This window comes from Schistocerca serialis, chromosome 1 (genome assembly GCF_023864345.2).
Source record: "Schistocerca serialis cubense isolate TAMUIC-IGC-003099 chromosome 1, iqSchSeri2.2, whole genome shotgun sequence".
Lineage (NCBI taxonomy): Eukaryota > Metazoa > Arthropoda > Insecta > Orthoptera > Acrididae > Schistocerca > Schistocerca serialis.
This window is the reverse complement of record NC_064638.1, coordinates 66,193,277-66,216,011: the sequence shown is the minus strand read 5'-3', so window position 1 is coordinate 66,216,011 and position 22,735 is coordinate 66,193,277. Positions and strand designations below refer to the sequence as shown.

The 22,735-nt window shown below is 42.6% G+C and overlaps 1 protein-coding gene across 1 annotated transcript in view; it reads left to right on the top strand.

The window, feature by feature from the left end:
- The first annotated feature begins 2,120 nt into the window (after positions 1-2,120).
- LOC126461445 (zinc finger and BTB domain-containing protein 17-like) overlaps positions 2,121-22,735 on the top strand; it is a 33,171-nt gene continuing 12,556 nt past the window's right edge. Inside the window, exons 1-2 of the mRNA XM_050095997.1 lie at positions 2,121-2,637; positions 21,804-22,013. Coding sequence (XP_049951954.1) covers positions 2,538-2,637; positions 21,804-22,013 — 310 coding nt within the window. The 5' untranslated portion in view covers positions 2,121-2,537. The remainder of the gene's footprint in view (positions 2,638-21,803; positions 22,014-22,735) is intronic.

The window sequence follows — 22,735 nt, the reverse complement described above, 5'->3', positions numbered from 1 at the left end:
CGGTTCCTCGTGCGGAAAAAATGAGTAACTGCCAAACGGGCTGCATATGAATAATTTTTCGGGTTACTCTGATTCCTTTATGTGAAAAGCTGACCTTAATATATTTCGTACGGACATTTCTGCGGGGATTACTCCGTCTGTTCACTCATTCATACGGTCGTTGTGTTCCGTAGATAACTTCAGGAAGGAGAACCATGAGGGATGGAGAACGTGCCAAGATATGCAGTAACAAAAGACAAGGAAATCATACAAACTTAAGCTCTGTGTTCACCATTAGGTTTTGCTGCTATTGCACTGGCCGTGTTTACAGATAAAAATTTCTGGCTACAATGGCCGCCCGTTACGCAAAACAGTTATTTTATATAGGGTGTAGGCATGGCTGTAACGGATAGTGCAGCCACGTCTCGGTCCCTGAGTCAACAGATGGGGACGTTTGCAAGACAACAACCATCTGCACGAACAGTTCGACGACGTTTGCAGCAGCATGGACTATCAGCTCGGAGACCATGGCTGCGGTTACACTTGCCGCTGCATCACAGGCAGGAGCGCCTGCGATGGTGTACTCAACGACGAACCTGGGTGCACGAATGGCAAAACGTTATTTTTTCGGATGAATCCAGGTTCTGTTTACAGCATTATGATGGTCGCTTCCATGTTTGGCGACATCGCGGTGAACACACATTCGAAGCGTGTATTCGTCATCGCCATACTCGCGTATCACCCGGCGTGATGGTATGGGGTGCCATTGGTTACACGTCTCGGTCACCACTTGTTCGCATTGACGGCACTTTGAGCAGTGGAAATTACATTTCAGATGTGTTACGACCCGTAGCTCTACGCTTCATTCGATCCCTGCGAAACCCTACATTTCAGCAGGATAATGCACGACCGCATGTTGCAGGTCCTGTACGGTCCTTTCTGGATACAGAAAATGTTCGACTGCTGCCCTGGTCAGCACATTCTCCAGATCTCTCACCAATTGAAAACGTCTGGTCAATGGTGGCCGAGCAACTGGCTCGTCACAATACGGCAGTCACTACTCTTGATGAACTGTGGTATCGTGTTGAAGCTGCATGGGCAGCTGTACCTATGCACGCCATCCAAGCTCTGATTCAATGCCCAGGCGTATCAAGGCCGTTATTACGGCCAGAGGTGGTTGTTCTGGGTACCGTTTTCTCAGGATCTATGCACCCGAATTGCGTGAAAATGTAATCACATGTCAGTTCTAGTATAATTTGTTTAATGACTACCCGTTTATCATCTGAATTTCTTCTTGGTGTAGCAATTTTAATGGCTAGTAGTGTAATAGGGAAGGAAGGAAGGAAATTGTGGTAACAGTAATCGATTAAAATCTTAACAACAATTTATTCATGCTATACAATAAAGAACAAAAGTAGCTGATCTGACGCCTGTATCTACATAATGTGCCTTTATCTGCTTGTAGCCCTTGAAAACGGACAAGTTAAAACGAAAAACAGAGTTTTTTCAACTTATTCATAATGCCCAAATGATGGTACGATCACTGATTACAACATAACTTTTGAGCCGAGTTTCAAAAAATTGGGATCAGTTAGGAGAATACTGGTGACTTTTTGTAATAATCAACCACTTTTCGAGAAGAGTAGTGAACGGTGGACGGACAGAGGTTTCATTTATTTGTCTGCCTAATTCAGTATTTTGATTATACGTATCTGGAAACTGAGGGAATCAACATTTTTCAGCATTTGTACAATTTCGACGTTTGTCATGGGAAAAAGTAGGAACAAACAACCGAAAATCGGTTATTTCGGAAGCCGGTTATTTTGGGCGGTTTTAAAAATTGGTTACTCTGGCGTGGAATAGAAATGGTTAAATAAAAACCGGTCGTTTCAGTGATAACTGCCGTCCTAATCTCTTGTCAGACACCCCATGGTGCTTTGGGCGGTTCTTCACAGTCGTAGACCAGGCGGGCCCAGTCGGCGACGTAGCGAGTTCTGAGGACATATTTGGAAGCCCCCCCAAGTCACCTGATACGGCTGTGCTAGGGCCCGTGCAGCGAACGCGGGGGGCAGGCGCTGTTGTGGGGCCCCTAAAAATAGACCAGCTGCTCCGGATCTCTGCGCACCCACCTCGCACGAAGCATGGCGGCGGCGCTGAAGTTCTTTGCTCTCCGCCGCCGAAATTTACGCAAGTGTGTTGAATGTTGCCGCCAGCGGTGTGCGGAACTTGTGAGCGCATGCCTAAAGCTGCAGCCACGCTTCGCCGGTGACAGCTGCGAGGGGCATCTCCCCCAAGCCAGCGTGCTCCCGGTTCTGATGTGTTATCGATTGGCCTCAGCAGGCGCCGCTCTCAGAAGCGTCAGCCTCGGCGACGCAAGTGCATTTCGGGCAACTGCGCCGCGCGCACACTCGTCAGCTGTGTGAGGCCGGCATAAACAAATGCCGCTCGTATGCAGGTAACAGGGGCCCATCTCCCGCAGCATTAGACTCATGTGCTTTTACAACATGCGGTGTGTTTGCGCAGTGCTTCATGTGTGATTCGCAGTCAAGCAAACAGTCATGGCGATTGGGACCGAAGCAGCTGCCGGCTACGGTGCAGAGCCTTCGAGACTGAATGTTGATGGGGATGGCGTACGCGATGCTTCCTTGCCCGAGAAAGGTAAATCCCGGCGATCAATAGATGACTGTAGAAATAGTAGCTTCGTTAATCTCTTTATATGTAACTAAAATTTGTTGACAGACGTTAGGGATATTTTTGCTAGTACTCACCATATTTTATTTTTATCTGGAAGTCCAAAGCGTTTAAGAGAGCGCGTCAAGTCAGTACATTGACGTACAGACCTAGCAGTATGTACAATACAGTTATTAGTTTTACGAGCACACTGTCACAGATGGCATTAACAAATAAATGAATAAAATTTAGGTTGTAGTTCTAGTCTGAAACGCTATTCTCGTATAAATCTATAAACCGTGTCTTTCGTTTACTATTTGATGATAAACTGAAGCAGTTGTAACGCCCAAAAATATCAATGAAGTCTGTGGAGTTGCAGCTTTTTTTAAAAAGACTGAGTATTCCTTATGAATAGTAGAAATGTTGTCAGCCTATAAACGACAATCTCGAACAATTTAAAACGAAATGTCTGTTAAGGACATTGTTGGCAGAAGTAAAAAGGTTCTGTGTTTGAAATACTTGCGTACTGTGGGGAGGAAATGGCGTCCAGGCTTCGAGGGCTGTGTGTGTGTGTGTGACGCTAAGATTATTATTGTTTTTGCCGTGTTCATTTCTTTGATGCTAGTAATAATATTGGTGATTCGCAAAAAAAATCTTCCACTGAACACATGCCCTTTTCTTAACCTTATCCGACATACAGCTGTTTGAAAATCACGGGCGTCAATTGAATGTTCTTCTTCACCAGCATTCAAATGCGAATACAACCAAAGCGACATTAGGCTACGTAGTGTTGTCTTTACTGACCATTTCAATGTGCACCTCACTTCGCTCGTATTTTACGTGCATGTGCTGTAGTAAATAAAGGACCGTGCAGACGAGGTCAGATCAGCAACACAGCAGCTCTCTGTAAGAGCTGCAAAGTGCCTTACGGAGTTGATGGTGGGGACTTTTTGAACATATTTTGTGAGGAAATTTTTACAATTAAACAAAACATTAGGTTCAAATTGGTTCAAGTGGCTCTGAGCATTATGCGACTTAACTTCTGAGGTCATCAGTCGCCTAGAACTTAGAACTAATTAAACCTAACTAACCTAAGGACATCACACAAATCCATGCCCGAGGCAGGATTCGAACCTACGACCGTAGCGGTGACGCGGTTCCAGACTGAAGCGCCTAGAACCGCATGGCCACACCGGCCGGCAAAAAACATTAGGTCACATTTCATTTGCCATCGCCTGCAGCCTGCATTTGCCCTGTTCCCCACTGTTGTCATTAATTCCTCAGAACCTATTAAGAACAGGACATACGTTCATATGACTTTTTGGTTCAGAATCCTCGTGACTCGCCCTGTATAGGCCTACATGTTATGCGACAAACTTGATACCAAACGCATTTCTTCCTATAGTCACTCTTGTTTCTCATACATATCACCTAGTAACAGACTATGTTGCACCATTACCATTACAATGTTGCAGTGCAACCAACAAGTGAAATTGAATAACTCCATTTACGCTTTCCCTATGGGTAGCTGGAGTAAACAAAAACTCGACATTGATGCTGCCTTCACAAGGCGAAACGTCTTTTGTGGAACATTGTGTTTATCCCTTACACATAAACAACAAATGCTAACGAATAATCAGTAAAATAATGTGATCGCCAGGTATTATCTGCTTCTGGACGGCAGCTGTAGTGGGCCTTTGGTAACTCAAGACAGTGTTAGAAACAGAAAATTACGTCATGACAAATTCAGTAGACGTGTTACGGTAAGGTATTTTAGTTACCAAAGCCCACAGATTAATCTTCAGGAGCTTTTCTGGATGGTGAGGGACATCGACTGCGGTGTCAGTGAGACATCTGCTCCCTTCATTTTGATGTAGATTTACATATCAGACAGGTCATTTCGCTGTAGTGCAAAACACGCCGACATTACTCTACTGTTTATAAAAGCAACTGCTTACCTGCCAACTGCTTATCTGTTGCTTGTCGTATATTCAGTCTTACGGGCTTCATACGAATAATTTTTCGGGCTACTCTGATTCCTTTATGTGAAAAGCTGATCTTTATATTTCGTACGGACATTTCTGCGGGGATTACTCCGTCTGTTCACTCATACATGTGGCCATTGTGTGCAGGAAGGAGAACCATGAGGGATGAAGAACGTGCCAAGATATACCGTAACAAAAGACAAGGAAATCATATAAACTTTAGCTCTGTGTTCACCATTAGGTTTTGTTGCTATTGCACTGGCCGTGTTTACAGATAAAAATTACTGGCTACAACGGCCGCCCGTTACGCAAAACAGTTATTTTATGTAGACCCAAACATGGTTCATCATCTTTGTGCCATCCTCAATGGGTTTTCTTTATTTAAATCTGTATAATTTGAATATGTCTTATGTGATGATTAATCTACGAAAATTAAACCTAAAATAGTTTTCATTTGTTGTTGTAATTGCCTTAATTTTACGTTATAGGGTTTTGCAGTACCCTCTGCATATTAACGTTTATTGGTAGCTTCTTATCTGCAACTACATTTGTTAATGTGAATTTGATTGGCCTTATTCAAGAAATCTTTCAGGCATCAATTTGAAATAGTCGAGATACATAATGGCTAATGGACAGGGATTGGGAAACTGTATCTCCACAGTACGAGTAAATTTTGCCCGTGAGTGACTGCTTCGCGAGCCTTTGAATTGCGTCCATTGACGCCCCACTTTGCTGTTTTCCCCGTTGTTGACTACTAATTTACAAGCAAGAACTTAACGTTTACCACTTACACAGTGCTACGTCTCTTGCAGATCTGATGGAACGTGAAGCGTAATACATGAATAAAAGAATGGAGACATCGAATTAATGTAGAAATCCAACATTTCTGTAGATGAGTAAGTATGTAGCCTAGGAGTATTCTCGCTGACAGCGAAGTAGTAGTGCTCTTAATGTGATCCACGAATTCCAAGCAAGTTCTGATGCTCAAGAACGGCAAAGACGTCAGAAGACCGCGATAGAAGTGAAGTAGCAAGTTACTCGCTGTTTGTCACGATGTTACGGTTAGAGCTCTCAGAGGTTCTCAAAGAGGCTTGAGTCTTCCAAAGCCTTCGTCAAACATTCTGGGTTTATTAGCGTTCAAACTTCCTGTGACGCGTTATTTTTGGCTCCCTTCATCACGTAGCCCCGAGGAAGTGAATGTCTTCATCTCACCCCAGATGAGGTTAAAATAATAAAGAGTAGGGGAGAAATCTCCTTCCCCTATTATCGAACGCTAATTGGTTTGATTTGTTTTAGTACAAGTACTTAACTACGTATTAAGTGTCAAATATATCAGTATGTTCCCCCACATGCTTGAAACACGTTTCCATAACCCTTCATGTTCTTCTTGACATTTTTTTGAGCATGTCCCTTGTTACAGAGCGAAATGCATGCTCAACAGCATTGCGCAGTTCTTCGTTTGTAGCATAACGACGTGTAGATACATGCGATTTAATGACTCCCAATAACGAGTTGTCAGATGTGATGAGGTCAGGACTTCTGGTGGGAACAGGTGTTGCTGATGGACCATGATCTACCCACCGTCCTGGAAAGTGTTCATTTAGGAGCTCACACCCTGAAAAGAGTATAGCGAGGAGTCACTGCGTCTTCCTGCAACCATAAGCGTTCCATGAGGCCACTTTCCTGAAGCTCAGATATTAACAATGTTTGTAACATGTTAAATAATTTGCGCCATTCACAGTCCCTCCAAAAAGCATGCTCCAAGCAGATGTGATGTCATCGCTGCCCATATCATTACGTGAGGGTTCTCTTGTAATTCGACCGTGCAATTGAGAATTCTCTGTGGCCCAAACGACAATATTTCTAGCACGTGAACCATGATAAATGGCACATTTATCTGACAACATAATCTTGGCACGGTTCACTGTATTTCGAAAGTGAGTTAATAAGCTTGGCACGCAGAAAAACGCACCCATTCCGGTCTGTATCTGATAACTGCCTTTACGAACGTCGGTCGAAAATGTCTAACCTTAAAGTCCTTTTTTCATGTGATCTCGCATTATTGTTCTCGGTATACGGAGTTTTGAAGCGCGTGTAAGTGTCGCCTACACAGGAGATAGTTCAATAGAAGCAGTGACTCCGGCATACATTTTTCTCGTCTCATTCCTTACATTCCTCGGCCTGTCTTCAACACGGCTAAAAGCGAAAACGCGCCTTTATTCCACTCCAGAGATGTTGCGTTTCGCGCTGGAGCCTTATTAAGTCTTTTCTGGAACGCTTCCATAATCTCTTAGTGTGTGCCCTGTATGTTGTCGTTCGTGCATCCACACACCTGTCACTAAGCGTTCCTTAATAGTGTAACTGTGACCAATCACATCTGCCTTTCCACACAAAATTTGTTTCTAAGGTTGTTTTGAGGGTCTAAGAACGACAACGCCGGTCTTCTGTGATTAATTGGTGATTGCTACAGGCGATTTCTTTGGCTCCAGCAAGATAAAGGTGCTCAGCCAAGTCCTATGGTAGAGGCATCGTGCATCACGCATGTGCGCTTAGCAGCACTAGTGATCACCTGGATATTTTCAGAGGGGTCCAAAGTTGCCGTATGCTTAGCACCATTGCATCGTACAAGGTCGGCGTGACAAAACTAGAGAAATTTCCGCACACTTAAGTCCGTTTTACTCGAACAACTTTCTGTCAAAATCAACTGCTCGTTGTGAGTGCGTGTCACGTGCTTGCGTGTAGACCGTGCTATCACTTGGCCGGCAACCATGTCGCGTGTGGGCCAATGATGTAAATGATCAACTGACTCTGCCGAGTATGGAGTTCTAAAATGTTGAATGTGCTGCAGACTGCGCATGTGCAGGGACACAGAGGACTGTTACGTCGTCTACTAACATCAAAGGTAACCAACACTAGCCCTGCTCACTCAAACTGTAAGAAAGGATTTTGTGCTTTTGTGTCTTCTAGTCTTTATTTTATTGTTTGCTTTGTTTTTATGACACATTGAAAAGGTTGCACGAATGTTCTTCTGATGTTCCCCCACAAGAGGGACGAAATATCTGTAAGCAAAAGTTACGTACGTTCTTATAGCGCCTAGACAAGGAAAAAAGTTAGGCTATGTATAAATAAAACATAATTCAATTTTTTAATCAAAATAACTTCAGTACCGAAAAATTCGCATCTGTTTAAGGGAAAAATAATAACACTTCTTTCTATTGTTTAAGTTCTCAGGAGTATGGAGAATTTAGCATGTGACGATTCTCAACAACGCAACAATGAATTTTGCTTTGATAGGTCACATATTTTGTTACCGTAGCTCTTTCCTACATTCTGTTGTTACATTTCGCGCTTTTCACCAGAAGGCTTGCCCCTCATTTCATAGTCAGGTGGCGAGCTGCACAAGAGAAGCAAAAACCAGGGGCGCTGCATTAGACGCATTTGCCAGACAAGACTGGATCGAGGTGCACGTATGTCAGTTGCTGCTACTAATCGTGATACACACTGTACACAAATCTTGCACTTCAGCGCTCCAAGTGTTGACTTGTATCGCTTGGCCTTAAACCAGTCCTGTTGCCACAAGTTGTCACATAAGACAAGAAAGTCTCTCGTGTAAATGGGCTGTAGCCATAAAGCAACAGACACGTCCGCCAAACCGGTCTAAATAGTGCAGAACTAATATTTCCAGATACCTTTTCCTATACACGACTTAGAATCCAAAATTTTCGGGGCTGGTGCTGCCATCTGGAAAGTAGGAGTAGTATCTTCGCACCGCTAGGTGGCAAGTGTTGCATATCTGATGAATCAGTGTGCGGAGTGGCATTCAGCTGGAAGGACGAGTTGCGTGTCCACAGTGATTTCTGTAATACTCCGTGTTTAGTGTGTGGCGATTTTACAATGGAACCATGAACAGAACAGTGCGTGTGTATCAAATTGTGTGCGAATCTTTGGAAAAGTGCTACCGAGACAAGTGTTTGGGGGACAGAGAATGAGCCCTGGCATGCTCAGTTCAGGGCCGTACAGACGTCGAAGATGATGCTCACACTGGAAGGCGCGTTAGCCTCACAACGCGAGACATTGTTGCCAAACTTCAACAATTGGTTCGTGCAAATCGACGTCAAACCATTCAAGATCTTGCAGATGAAGTGAGTATTGGTTATGGGACATGTAAACGAATGTTGACTGATGAATTGGACACGCATTGTGTCGCCGCAACATTTGTGCCAAGGATCTTGACTCCAGTCAGAATGTTCACAGTGTACACGGACCTTCGTCAGACTGCACCTGATGATCCAACCTTCTTGTCAAAATGAGAGGTGGATTTACGGTTATGACCCAGAGACAAAGCAACAATCATCCCAGTGGAAGAGCCCGGCTCTCCAAGACCTAAAAAAGCGAGACAGGTGAAGAGCAAAGTGAAGAGCATGATCATCGTTTTCTTTGATACCAAGGGAATTGTACACAAAGAATTCATCCCACCCAACCAAACAGCAAATTCCGCATACTACTGTGACGTTTTGTGACAGCAACATGAAAATGTGTGGCAATGACGGCCTGAACTTTGGCGTCAAGGGAACTGGCTGCTGCATTAAGACAATGCGCCCTGTCACACGTCCTTGCTCACCAGGGCCTTTTTGACAAAAAAACAACATGGCGGTTGTACCACCACCCACCATACTCGCTGGATTTGGCACCTTGTGACATCATGTTATTCCCAAAACTGAAACTCAGGTTGCAAGGCCGTCAGTTCGACAGTCTAGAGAAGATTCAAGAAGCATTGCTGTCGGTGATAAACACACTCAAAGAACAGGACTTCCAGAAAATGTTTGACCAGTGGCAGAAACGCTGGGACCAGTATGTAGATGCAAATGGGAACTACTTCGAGGGTCATGGTGACAATTAGTCCAAAGGTAAGGTTTTCAACAGATGGCAGCACCAGTCCCGAAAATTTAGGATAGCACCTCGTATTGTATGGTCTAGGCCATGTCCAGCAAGGGCAGGACGGCATGTAACCCACTGCCCCCCTTACCAAGGAAAAAAAAAAAAAAAAAAAATATTAACTGAATTCTCATTCTGCTTCGCAAGACAGACAGAGGTATCAATTCAGTATGAGTATGAAGGAAAACACAATTTCATTTCCAACCTTAGCTATATTATGACCATTGTTGTTCATTGCTCACGATCAGCTAATTTTGGCGATTTGCCTTTCAAGTGTTTATTCATATAATCGTAATTTCAGACAGTCACGCTGTATTGGTGTATACAAAGTTGTTACGTCAGTGACAGGCATACATTGAAAATGACACATTGCCAAAATCGGCTAATAATGTGAAATAAATGGCTGTGATTGTTAGCCAAGGTTGGAAATTGAATTGTCTTTTGATAGATTTGTGGCTACGACTATGCTACCCCTCCCCCCTCCCCATTCATCAACTGGTCACACTGATGAGTCCGAAGTGAGTGATGAGAGTTCTATAATTGGCACAAGAGTAAATCTCGTACTTGGAGGAATAAGGTGCGAGTCCCTTGGTGGTATTTTTTATACATTACCTCACAGAAAGAGTGAAGTACCCAGAAGGAGATTGGGAAACAAAATGATAGTACTCATGTTGGGGGGTATGTGATGTCATTGCAGTACTTACAAAATAGTCAAATTTCCAAAGAACTTGGCATTATGAGTCCACTTACCAGTATGACCTTGCATCTCCCATGGCCATGATTCAATTTGTAAGGGGTAAAGCCATTGTATCCTGTTCTGAGGCAAGCTCGCCCTCAGTTGCTGTAACTGATTCTTGATAATGTGGGTATGGGCACTGGGATGGAGCTGATGCTCGAGTTCGTCCCACATATTCTGTCAGTGACAGACCTGGGGATCTTAATGGTCGTGGGCGTACCTCACCATCACAGAGAGAGTTTTTAGACACACGTGTCAGTTGTGGATAAACATTACTCTGTTGAAAAATGGCACCACGGTGCTGTCACATGTGAAGCAAGACGAGAGGATGCAGGAGGTCAGTGTTGTACTGTTGTGCCTTCAGAGTTGTCTCAGTCACTGTCACCCATGACCTGTATTCATATACAATGGCTCCTCATGCCATGATGCCAGGAATAGCACCACTGTGCCTCTACTAAATACTAGAAGAAAGGGACAACTCCCCATGTTGCCATCATATTTGCTGACGCAGGTCTCCTCAGTAGTGCCGAACTGTGACTCATTCTGGAACACAATATGATGCCATTCATCATAGTCCATGCTTCCTTGCCATAGCATCACTCTGAAAGCTGCTGTTTGCACTGTTACTGCCTATGGAAAGGATGGTAATTTACTAATCCAGCTGCTGTTACTCTCCGACCAGCGTGTGCGGAATGACTCAGAATGGTGCGAGGAGTCCGTTACTTGTTCTCTGATCACAGGCACAATTGTGAAGGGTTTATAATGTGCTTGGTGCACAATACAGTGATCATTTCTTGTGGTGGTCACATGCGGGTGACCAGAACCTGGACCATAAGTATGTCTACCCTTTTTCCCATACATTCCAACATTGGACCACTGTCACCAGACACCAGTTTTAAGCTGAAGTGTATGGAAGGAGGTAGCAACTGAGAATTGTGAGGGATAGGTCTGCACCTTATGTACAATATTATTCAGTCTGTACACTGAGCAAGTAGTAAAGGAAACCAAAGAGGACTTTGGAAAGAGAATTAAACTTCAGGGAGAAGAAATATAAATTTTAATGTTTGGCAGTTACAAAGACAGTAAATAACTTGGAAGATCACTTAAATGAAAATGATAGTGTCTTGAAAAGAGTTGAGAAAAGATTATTAGATGAACATAAATATAAGTAAGGTAAAGGGTATTCGAGTGTAGTCTAATTAACTGAGTTGCTGAGTGAACAAGATTAGGAAATAAGAGATGAAAAGAAGTAGATAAGTTTTGCTATATGGAGAGAAAAATAACATGATGCCAGATGTTAAGAGGATACAATATGTAGATAGATGAAACAAGAAAGCTTTTCTGCGATAGAGAAAAGTGGTAATGTCAAATCTAAGTTTATTACGTTAAGAAGTGACTGAAAGTTTTTATTTAGAATGTAGAGTTATATGAAAGTGAAACATTTATGATGAACAGCACAGAGAAGAAGAACATGGAAGCTTTTAAATGGTAAACAGTAAAGGTAAAAAGAGGAAAGTATCTTCTAAATGATGGTGTTACAGAAGAATGCTGAAAATTAGGTGGATAGATGGCAAGAACTGGGCTTGGAAACCAGTGCGTGGTATCAAAAGCACCCACAAGATAGTTTTTAGGGGGAGGTGTGGGGAGGGGGAAGACCTGGGGCCTGGAGTATGTTCAGTATCTTGGAAGATGAATAGCAACTTGCAGGTAGCCATTAAAAAGATCCGTTTTCATTGCTGTTAAATACCTGTGTAATACTGACTTTTCAATCATTTTGGTGAAAGAATAACACCCATATTTTTTCCTTTCTTTGTGAGCTAGGAGGGGGTGGGGTGTGGTCCCTCCTTACCTTGTGGGTATGGGCACCCTGGATCATAATTAGGTAGTTAATCACAAAATACATGTCAGCCTGACTTACCAGGTGATAGGCTACACACTAACATACACTGATGAGACAGAACACTATGACCACTGCCCACCGCGACACTGGATGCCACCTGGTGGCGTTGTGGGCACATTATATGGTGACAAAAATATGTAAGTGGAGCAGACACGGATGGCTAATCACCCTAGTGAAGATATGGGCTGCAAATGAGGAAATCCATCAACATAAGGTACTTTGACAAAGGGCAGATTATTATTACGCAGAGCCTGTGAACGAGTATCTCAAAATCAGTAGAGCTGGTTGAATGCTGACATGATACTGTTGTGAGCATCTATGGAAAGATGTAGGACAGTGAAACTACCGCTGGATGCTAAGTGGTTGGGTGTCAACGACTCTTCACAGAATGTGGGGTTTGGAGGCTTGTTGCCTCTATAAAGTTGGATAGATCGTGACCTGTTGCATCTCTGCCAAAAGAGTACAATTCTGGTGCACGGACAAGTGTTTCAGAGCAGGCTGTTCACAATGCATTGTTGAATGTGGAGCTCCACAGCAGACCATCCCTACATGTTCACCTGTTGATCCAGCATCATCAATTGCGATTGCAGTGGGCATGTTACCATTAGGATTCGACCATTGCTCAATGGAAACATGTCTGTTTTTTGAGTGAATCATATTTTTGCTACAGTAGGTTGACGATCATCTCCACAAGTGCCATCATCGAGATGAATGTTGGCTAGAAACATGCAGTGCGCTACGGATGCAGGCTAGTGGGAGCAGTATTTTATCATTGTGTTCATCGTTGTCTTCAAGCCAGAACAAACTTGTTGTTCAAGTGTCAGTGACAGATGAACCATTAATCCTACAACTGCTAAAGGGAGACATTCTTCTACCCTTGTATGGGAGCTGTGGTAGTAACTGAGGAGAGACTGACAGCTGCGAACCACCTGCATCCCTTCATGCTTGATGTCTTCCTTGAGGGTGATGTCACGCTGCAGCAGTATAACTGTCTGTGTCTCAGAACCAGAATTTTTTTACAATCTTTTGAGGATTATAGTGAACTCCTGTTGATGACTTGGCAACCATATTCGCCTGACATAACTCCTATGGAACCCAACTGGGTCACTGTCGGGTGCCATCAATTGGTACACAAATCAGTGGCCTGTTATTAATGGCAATTACATGACCTTTGAATAGGTATCTAATGCCACATACCTCCACGAACCTACCAACAAACTGTCGGATGCTTGATATGCAGATTCAGTGATGTCCTTTCATTTGAAGATGGACAAACAAGCTATTAAGCAGATGGTCATATTGTTTTGGCTCCTCAGTTACATAATCAATTCCAGCAAACTCTTAACTGCACCATGTGCTCCCTACATATGTAAGAAAGGCTGTGCTTGTGTGACTGCTGCGTGTTAAAGGGATGTCTAGAAAAATTAATGTGGGAAAAGGCTTAGTTTATAAGGAATGTCAAAGGATCCACACCACTGCAAATTTCCATGTTTCATTTGATACTGTCAAGTTGTAGATACACTATGTCACAGTGTCAGTTGTATGGGCTGTTGGTGTGAAGGCTGTAGTAACCTGACTGTTACTACACCTACTGCGCACAGTGGACATAATTTGGGCCAGTACAGCAAGTATAGCCTGCACTAACATTCGAATGGGCCACCAGGGCAGCTCGGTCACTGACAACCATCACCAAGTCTCCAGTGCGTGCACAGCAATACCCCAGCAACACCTGCCATAGTTAGTATCTTAATAAGGACACGCATGAGCCTCCAACTCTCAGTTGTTAAAGGTGATATAGATGTGTTCACTACTTTCTTTGTATTCTTGTCGATGCCATTCTGTGACCCAATAAATTTGAATCTCTTTTGTGGCCATGTTTTTCCTTGTGTTCGTACTTAGAACACAAGTACTGATGAGTGAGGATCAAAGTTTCCCATGTTTTGGATTCTGTGGTTTCTCTGCTGTGAAGTTCTTTCATGGACACTTTACTCCATTCACTTCTGCACCAGCAGCAGGAACATACAGCCTTCTTGGAATGGTTGTTGGCTGTGCTGAATCAGGCTCAGCTGCTTGTTGTTCACCCACTGCCGTTTGCCATCTATAATGCATCAGTGAAAGTCTGAGGCGCTTACGATATGTGGCTTCACCAACATTTCAGGGTGTTCCGAGTGGTCAACAAAGAAATTTTTAACGCACATTCCTTATCATAGATACCCCCTCATATGTGTCACTACATGTGTGAATCAGTGTCACTTTCTTTTGATGATATGTGTAGCTTATTGCTCACCTATCACCACAAGTGTGTGCATGCAATTGCTACATGTGTTGAATTCCATTGATGTTTCAAATAGCTGCAGCAATCATATCAAGCTTGGGTGGCTGAGTTTCGCAGCCTCAGTCTTAAGTGTTGCTATGTCGTGATTAAGTCTCAGGAGTCTTAGTGGATACCACGGGCAGACACATGACCATTTGTTTCACTCAAATAAGGAGGTGTGTCAACGTGCCCTTCAGTTTGAGGACCCTATGTTGGAAGAGGTTTTGAATATTGCACAGCTGATCCAGGTTTCTTATATCTTGAGCCACCAATCAAAGGCTTGGGGTGGTGTTGCCATTGTTGACAGCACACATCCTTGGTACACGAAGCCCAGCGTGGTGGGGGAAGAGGTAGCTGCAGTACAAACAAGCCAACTGGGCCAACACTAACAAACATATAAATGGCAGCAGAACAGTTGAATACCACTTCCTTCATGCACATCTTGCTTCATACAACATGAGCAGCCCAAGCAGTGGGCCTCTTGCCATAAATGTAAACAAAAAGGAAGTCACATAGCAGTGGTATGTTAACCTCTACCCCCAGGAGTCATTGCAGGACTCAACGGACATTGATACTCAGATTTTTTTCTCATTGTGTTTTTCATTGTCTGCAGGCCAGAACAAACATTTTTGTTGAAATGTAAGTGATGGATAAAACATTAATTCTACAAATTGACACAGTGACCACCATGTCCCTACTCAGCTCATAGATGTGTACCAGGAAAGACTCCCTACAGTTAGCACACATTGAGTTTCAATCAGTAAGCTATAACAAGCAGCAGATTCCTGCAGGCTACAAGTCAATGGTCCATTCTTTTATATACTTGGTGATCAACGATGCGAGTACTGAAAATTTGTTTAGGTTTGATGCTTCCATACTTTTGGTTCTGCTGTTGCAGATGCGGTGCATCTGTTGTCAGACCAAGTGCCTTATCAGGAACTGGATTCCTCGTGTTCTGAGTCTACAGATCCGTTTGCTCCAGGTTTAGGTTGTGCAAACAGTTTAACTCCGGCCACCCCCACTTTTTTTGGGGGGGGGGGGGGGGGGTGCGTGCGGCCAGCAGTAGTAGCTTTATGTGACCAGGTCAAGATGGAACTAGATCATTTAAATTCATTGGGAGTAATTAGACTGATTTCCTCAAGTGCATGGGCTACACCATTAGTGATGGTAAAGATGCCATCTGGTCATCTTTGGCTCTGTGGTGACTTTGAGGTCACTATGAATGCACAGTCACAGACACTTACCCCTGCCTTGCACAGAGGAGATGCTCACAAAGTTGGCTGGGAGTCAATTCTTTTTGAAAATCAACTTGGCTGAAGCCTATCTTCTGATTCCATTGGTTGAACCATCGAAACAATTGCTTGTCAGTATACACCTTTTGGCCTCTACTAGCATCAGTGGCTAATGTTTGGGGTCGCTAGTGTGCCTGCCATTGTTCAACAATTTTTAGAAGAGATGAGGATGGTTGTGCCTCATTGCATTAACTATCTCAATGATATCATCATGACATGTGTTACCATGGAGGATTATATTTGTAACCTCCGTTCTTTGTTTACTATTCTACAGACCGTGGGCCTTGAATATAATCTCACCAAGTGTCACTTCTTTCAGCCTTCCATTGTTTATTTGGGTCATGAAAGTTCCCAGCAAGGTGTATGCTCCATGGAACATGTCACCACCACTTTCAGTTTTACCCTATCTGTCTAATCCACTAGAACTTCAGGTTGTTCTCAGCAAAGTGGCATACAATCACAAATTTATTCCCAGAGCAGCTGCTATCACCAACCATTCACAACTGTTGCATTGGGAAGCTACTCCTTTTATTCTGTATGCAGGTTATGAGTGTGGTTTTGTGCACCTTACGGATTATCTTCCCTCTGTGCTGTTTCTTGTGACATTTCAACACGGCAAGCATCGCTTCCTGGTTGCAGACGCAGCCCAGTATGTGGTGGGATTAGACCTGGCCCACCGTCCTTGAGATGGCTCTGAATAGCCTATTGCCGCTGCATTGAAAACACTCAGCAACATTATTCTCAGGCTGGAAAAGAAGCTCTTGCTATTGTCAATGCCTTTCCTGTATGGTGCAAAATTTCATTTAATTACCAACTATAAGCCCTTGGTTTCCTTGTTGGACCCACTGGTAGCCTTACCAGACAAATCTGCTCACAATCTTCAGCAGTGGACTCTATTATTGTCCCAGTACAATTATGAGATCAATTTTCATCCCACATCGCAACATGTAAATATGGACGCTCTGTCCCGGCTCACCAAGGGCCCCAAGTCCTTGTTCATCCAGGAGAAACAAAGGAAAGGCACACTGTGGATGGCTCTCCTATCACCATTACCCATATTGCCTCTGGTGTGCTGGCAGATCTGGTGCTTTGGCAGGTCATATGCATGATACAACATTGGTGAATTGACTGCCCTCCTGGCAGGGAATCAGACCTTCTTCAGAATTTTTATGCATTGCACCACTGTCTTCCCCTCTTTTATGGTGTTAATCTCCTGTCAATGGAAGGATGTACTCCCTATGTCATTGTTCCAGTGAGTCTGTGGCGAGAGGTCCTCCATTTAATATATTAGGGTCACTGGAGGCTCTCTCTCACCAAACTATGGGTTCACTTCCATGTGTTTTAAGCAGTACACACTTTGTAGCAGCCTTCCACAAGTGTTGAGGTCAGCAAGTGGTGCACCGCACTGTTCTCTTGTCGTGGCTATTACCTACACAGCTCTGGGAAAGAGGCTGGTTCTCTAAACTTATTCAATGGTATTTTCTGAAAAGATTGTCTTCCTTCATGCAAGGATTTCTCGAAGCTCACAGAGCATGTCTGTAGTACACACTTATTGGCCAAATGGATCAATAACAAATCTAGTGACACACTTCTGAATTCCTTTGATGTCTTCCTTTAATATGACTAGGTTGGTACGCCAAACACTTGAACAGTACTCCAGTGCAGGCCACACAAGTGTTCTGCATATTCTCTGCTATATAGGTGTTGTACTCTTTTTCAGATCTCTCCCAACTAACTGTAGTCAGCCCGTAGCCTTCCCTTCAATTGACCCATGTATGCATACCACCTTCATGTTGTTTTGCAACATTATGCCCAGATATTTAATCCACGTGAGTGAGTCAAGCAGTATACCGTTAATACTGTAACTGAATATTACTGGTATGTTTCTCCTTTTCATCACCATTAACTTACATTTATCCAGATTTATAGGCAAATAGGTATTGTACTCTTCTGCAGATCTCACCCAATTAACTGTAGCCAGCCATTAGCCTTCCCTTCAATTGATCTGATGTATGCCTTCCACTTTCATGTTGTTTAGCGACATTATGCCCAGATATTTAATCCAAGTGAGTCAAGCAGCATACCGTTAATACTGTAACTGAATATTACTGGGATGTTTCTCTTTCTCATCAACATTAACTTACATTTATCCAGATTTATAGGCTGAGTCATGAACAATGGTGGTCTGCATAGGTCAGGCATGGACAGGGATAGCAGTATTGCTAGTTCCAAGTGACAGCTGTAGTATGCTCATACATAAGTTTTGCACCTGAAGAAAGCAAATTATGCCTCTCCCTTGCTTACGTAGAATTTTTCAATTACTTCCACAATCGGCTATGACAGTTTGCAGCCAAAGGAATAAAAAATTCACTAAATTACTCACAATGATCACATTTAATCTTAGAATTGGCTATAACATTCACAGTACATTGCTCAGAAGTCAGAACTATATTGAATGTTTGTCATAGATGTGCAGAACAAGCCTAAACTCAACTGTCATCACCTGTGACTCCAACTACAGCAGACTGTCAGTCTTTGCACCAAATAGAAATTATACAGTCACAGCCATGATGCTCTAACCTCTCTTAGGGATTGAAAGTCACATAGTTGACATTGGTAGGAAACTACCATCTACATTTTTTATCTAGGAGATTACTGTTAATTAATTTCAGCTGTGAAATGGAAAATTAGGCAAGAATCACTCTTACATTGCAAGGAAAATATGGCATCACCTTTCTTCAGTTAAGTGAGAGAGCATCTGTGGACAACTGATGCTTGAGAAATCAGTATGAGTTAAAGTTCTTATATGCCAATATTTTCTCACTGGATGAAAAGACAGACTTTTTGGAAATAGGAAGTGAAATTCAAATAACAAAAATGAAACATGTTTAACAGAACAAAAGATAAAAATGAATAATGTTATGACTGAGATTAAGAGGCAAAAAGAATCTCTTAGATTATTCACTGTTTATACTTACAGGCAGTTCTGTTGTCTGTTCTAGAGTCATGTAATTAGAATTATTAAGGTTGATAGTCATTCATTCTTTCACACATTTAGTTCTGTGCATCTCGTCATGAAGGATAGCCTTCAGAGATCTGGAATGAGTCAAGTTATGCTCTAACAAATAGAAGCAGCCACCATAGACTACTTCTGTAAAGTATACTAACATCAACCTATGACTATAGTTGTAGTCACGAATGATGGCGGTCGAGATCAGGCTTGTTCCGTGCATCTATGTCACCCTTTCTTTGACAACCAATGAGCGTTCAGCAATGTTCTCAGTGCTGTGCTTTGAATGTTGTAGTCAATGTGAGCATTGAACGTGTTCGTAGCAAGTTGTTTAGTGACTTATTCTTCCATTTGTTGTGATTTGTCACACCTGACTGTGGTGTTAAGTGACAAATTCTCCACAAGCAAGCAAGAGATGTAATTTGCAGTACACACACTTTCTTCAAGTGCAGAGCATGTGTAAGCACTTACTGCAACCATAACTTGGAAATGGCGACAATTCAATCTCTGTCTGTGTCCTGGCTGTGCAAACCACCATCGTTCATGGGTCAAACTATAGTGCCAATCTAATCAGACTGATAATTTGGAACTTACATCTGAACTGCTTTGCTATTATGGTTTAATCTGATCTGGTGGAAATCACAGACACTTTGAGCAGTAGTCAAGGACAGATCACGCAAGAGTTCTGTATGCAGTCTCTTTTATTGGTGTTCATTTCTACAGGTCTCTTCCAACTAACTGTAGTCTTCAGTTGACTTGACAATAAAAATGAATTAAACAATGTTTTAATTTTGCTAGTATATGAGGTCTGTTAGAAAAGTGTCTGACGTTGCAACAGCCAGGTGGAAACCATTCAGAAGATTCTGACAGCTTTCGGTGACAATGTTATGGGCATTACATTGATTACTTAGTAGTACAACCAGTTTAAAAACAGCTGCACATTGGTGGAGAGTGAGCCATACTCTGGTCGGCCACCAACATGCTGAAGTGACCACGTCATTGCTAAAGTGAATACTCTGGTGATAAGCGACACTCATGTAACTATCAGAGAAATTGTAGAAGAGGTGGGCATCAGCACTTTTTTGGCACATTCCATTATGACCAAAGATTTGGCCATGAAGAGAGTGTTGGCAAAATTTGTCCCAAAGCTGCTGATGGCAGAGCAAAATCAACTTCCTGTTGAAGTCTCGCAGGACATGCTGGACTCCACAAACAGTAACCTCAACTTTGTGAACACCATAATCACTGATGACGAGTCCTGGGTGTACGGGTACAACCCAGAAACCAAATCCCAATCATCACCAAGACCAAAGAAGGCCCAAAAAGTGTGCAGCAGTATCAGAGTGATGCTGACTGTTTCTGGCTCCTACGATCTGGTGCATTACGAGTACCCACTGCAGGGTCAAAGAATCACGAAAGAATACCAGGATCTCCTCAGTCACCTACATGATCCAGTGGAGCACAGGAGGCCGGACTTCTGGTCAACAGGAAATTGGCACTTCCATTACAACAATACTACAGCACATTTCTCGCACTTGATTCAGACTTTTCTCGTGAAAAACCTGATTCCTGTGCTTCAACAGGCTCCTTGCTTTCCTGATATGGCCCCTGCAGCTTCTGGCTGTTCCCCAAACTCAAGAAGCCATTGAAAGGAATGCAATTTTAGATGAGAAAGGGCACAACAGCTGAGCTAAACCCCATTCCGAAAGAAGCTTTTTTGGCATGCTTTCAACAATGGCAGCACTGCTGGGAGAAGCGCATAGAGTCCCAAGAGAACTACTTCAAGGGTGATTAGGTGTCGAACACTCCAGGTAAGCCAATTTTTTCCACAGCAAAATGTCAGATACTTTTCTGACAGACCTCTGATAGTCAAAAATAGCCCTTATGTAGTCACAGTGTTAGAAAAATTTGCTTTTTATCTCAGAAGTGCTGAGATTTTTATTTATTGATAAAGTATTGGCATTTAATTCATGCTACCAATTTCTCCAGTATTAAATTGTCTCACAGGTGCTCTCTTACTTATCCGAAGAAATGTGATGCCATATTTTCCCTAACATAAAGCATTTGCTATGCATTTATATAATAGGAGACAAGTAGCTGCTTTACAGAAAGACTCTACTATGCTTCTTACAGTACTCGACTTGTGCTTTTAACTATTCCTCAACTATGTAGTGGCAAAGTTAAAACTTGTTGTTTAATTTGAACATAGGGCTAAGCAGAATTTACATCTTTGAGTCCCAGTATTCTTATAAAGTATAAGGGAGTGGCTAATGCACTAGGGCTATTATTTACTTTATATTTGAATTTAGCAGGTTTTCAATTTCCAGCCTGATGTCTACTGTCTTCATATTATGTACTTCTTGGTCAGAATGCAAAACTCTGTCTTGAACCATAGACAGAGATGCACAGTATACATGGAAAATATCTGACTTTTAATATTGTGGTCCTGATGCATACAGTTAATCCTAGATTCATTCATATTATTAAGCACAAATACCATTATGGAGTATTGGCATTTGATTTTAAGTATCACTGGTTCCCTGAAAAGGCTCTTGCCAGATGTTCGGCTATCAACTTTCTTGCAACATTCTTACTGAACACTCTTGTGAAATAGATGGTACCTTTTTGACATTAGCTATATTTCTCCAGAGATTAGAAAATATTCTAGACTTGAGAAAGTATTCAGAAAATCCTCTCTGCAGGACAGTATATCTACAAAGGTTTATTTATGTATGTATATATAACAGCATAAAATAGCAGACACCTGGCTAACTGGAGTCAAATAATGAGTTAGGTTTTCTGATCATACTGAACATTACCAAATGAAACAAGAATGATTATGACTTCTGGAGACCATTTTCACACTTGAGAAATTGCAGCACCAGTTTAAATCATCTTGCTAATAAAAGGTTAAACAATAACAAAACTCACCTTTTTACCATTGAAAAATTTATCCTAAAATAATGTTTTAAATCATTTCAGAACTCCATCAGTGTCCCAAGTGCAAAAAGGCATTTGCACATGGACAGATTCTGCAGCTGCATATCAGAGTCCATGAGGGAGGTGGGCAGAAAACTGAGGACTGTACACAGGTAGTGACTGCTGTACATGAGCCAGGCCAGAGCAGTTCCTCTGCAGCAGAATCTCACCCCATGCAGCAGCAGCAACAGCAGCAGCAGCTGGGCCTTCCTCGTGAGTGCAGGCCATATTTTGTTTCACAGGATTAACATGACACTATAGACTAAGGCAGCAGAAATGAGATTGTCATACTATAGTGACATCAGTGATAGACAGGATAGAACTCTTTTGTTATTTGTCCACTTTCACTGAAATGGACATCATTATTACAATTAAAATTTTTAGTGATCAATGAAAGTTTACTTTGCAAATCAGATGAGTTTATAGAGTGCATACAACATGTGATTAAAAGTATCCAGACAGCCCCAACAGCATACATTTTTCATATTAGATGCATTGTGCTGCCACCTCCTGCCAGGTACTCCATATCAGTGTGTTACTTTGTCATACGTCTGTGCACGAGATTTCCACAGTCCTAAACATCCCTAGGTCCATTTTTTCTGATGTGATAGTGAAGTGGAAATGTGAAGGGACACATACAGCACAAAAATGTAATGTCAGCATTGTCTATTGCCTGACAGAGACCGCTGACACTTGAAGAAGATCGTAATGTGTAATAGGCAGACATCTATCCAGATCATCACACAGGAATTCCAAACCATCAAGATCCACTGCAAGTGCTATGACAGCTAGACGGGAGGTGAGAAAACTTCGATTTCATGGTCGAACAGCTGCTCATAAACCACACATCGCACCAGTAAATGCCAAACAATGCCTCGCTTGGCATAAACATTGGATGATTGAACAGTGGAAAAACATTGTGTGGCGTGACAAAT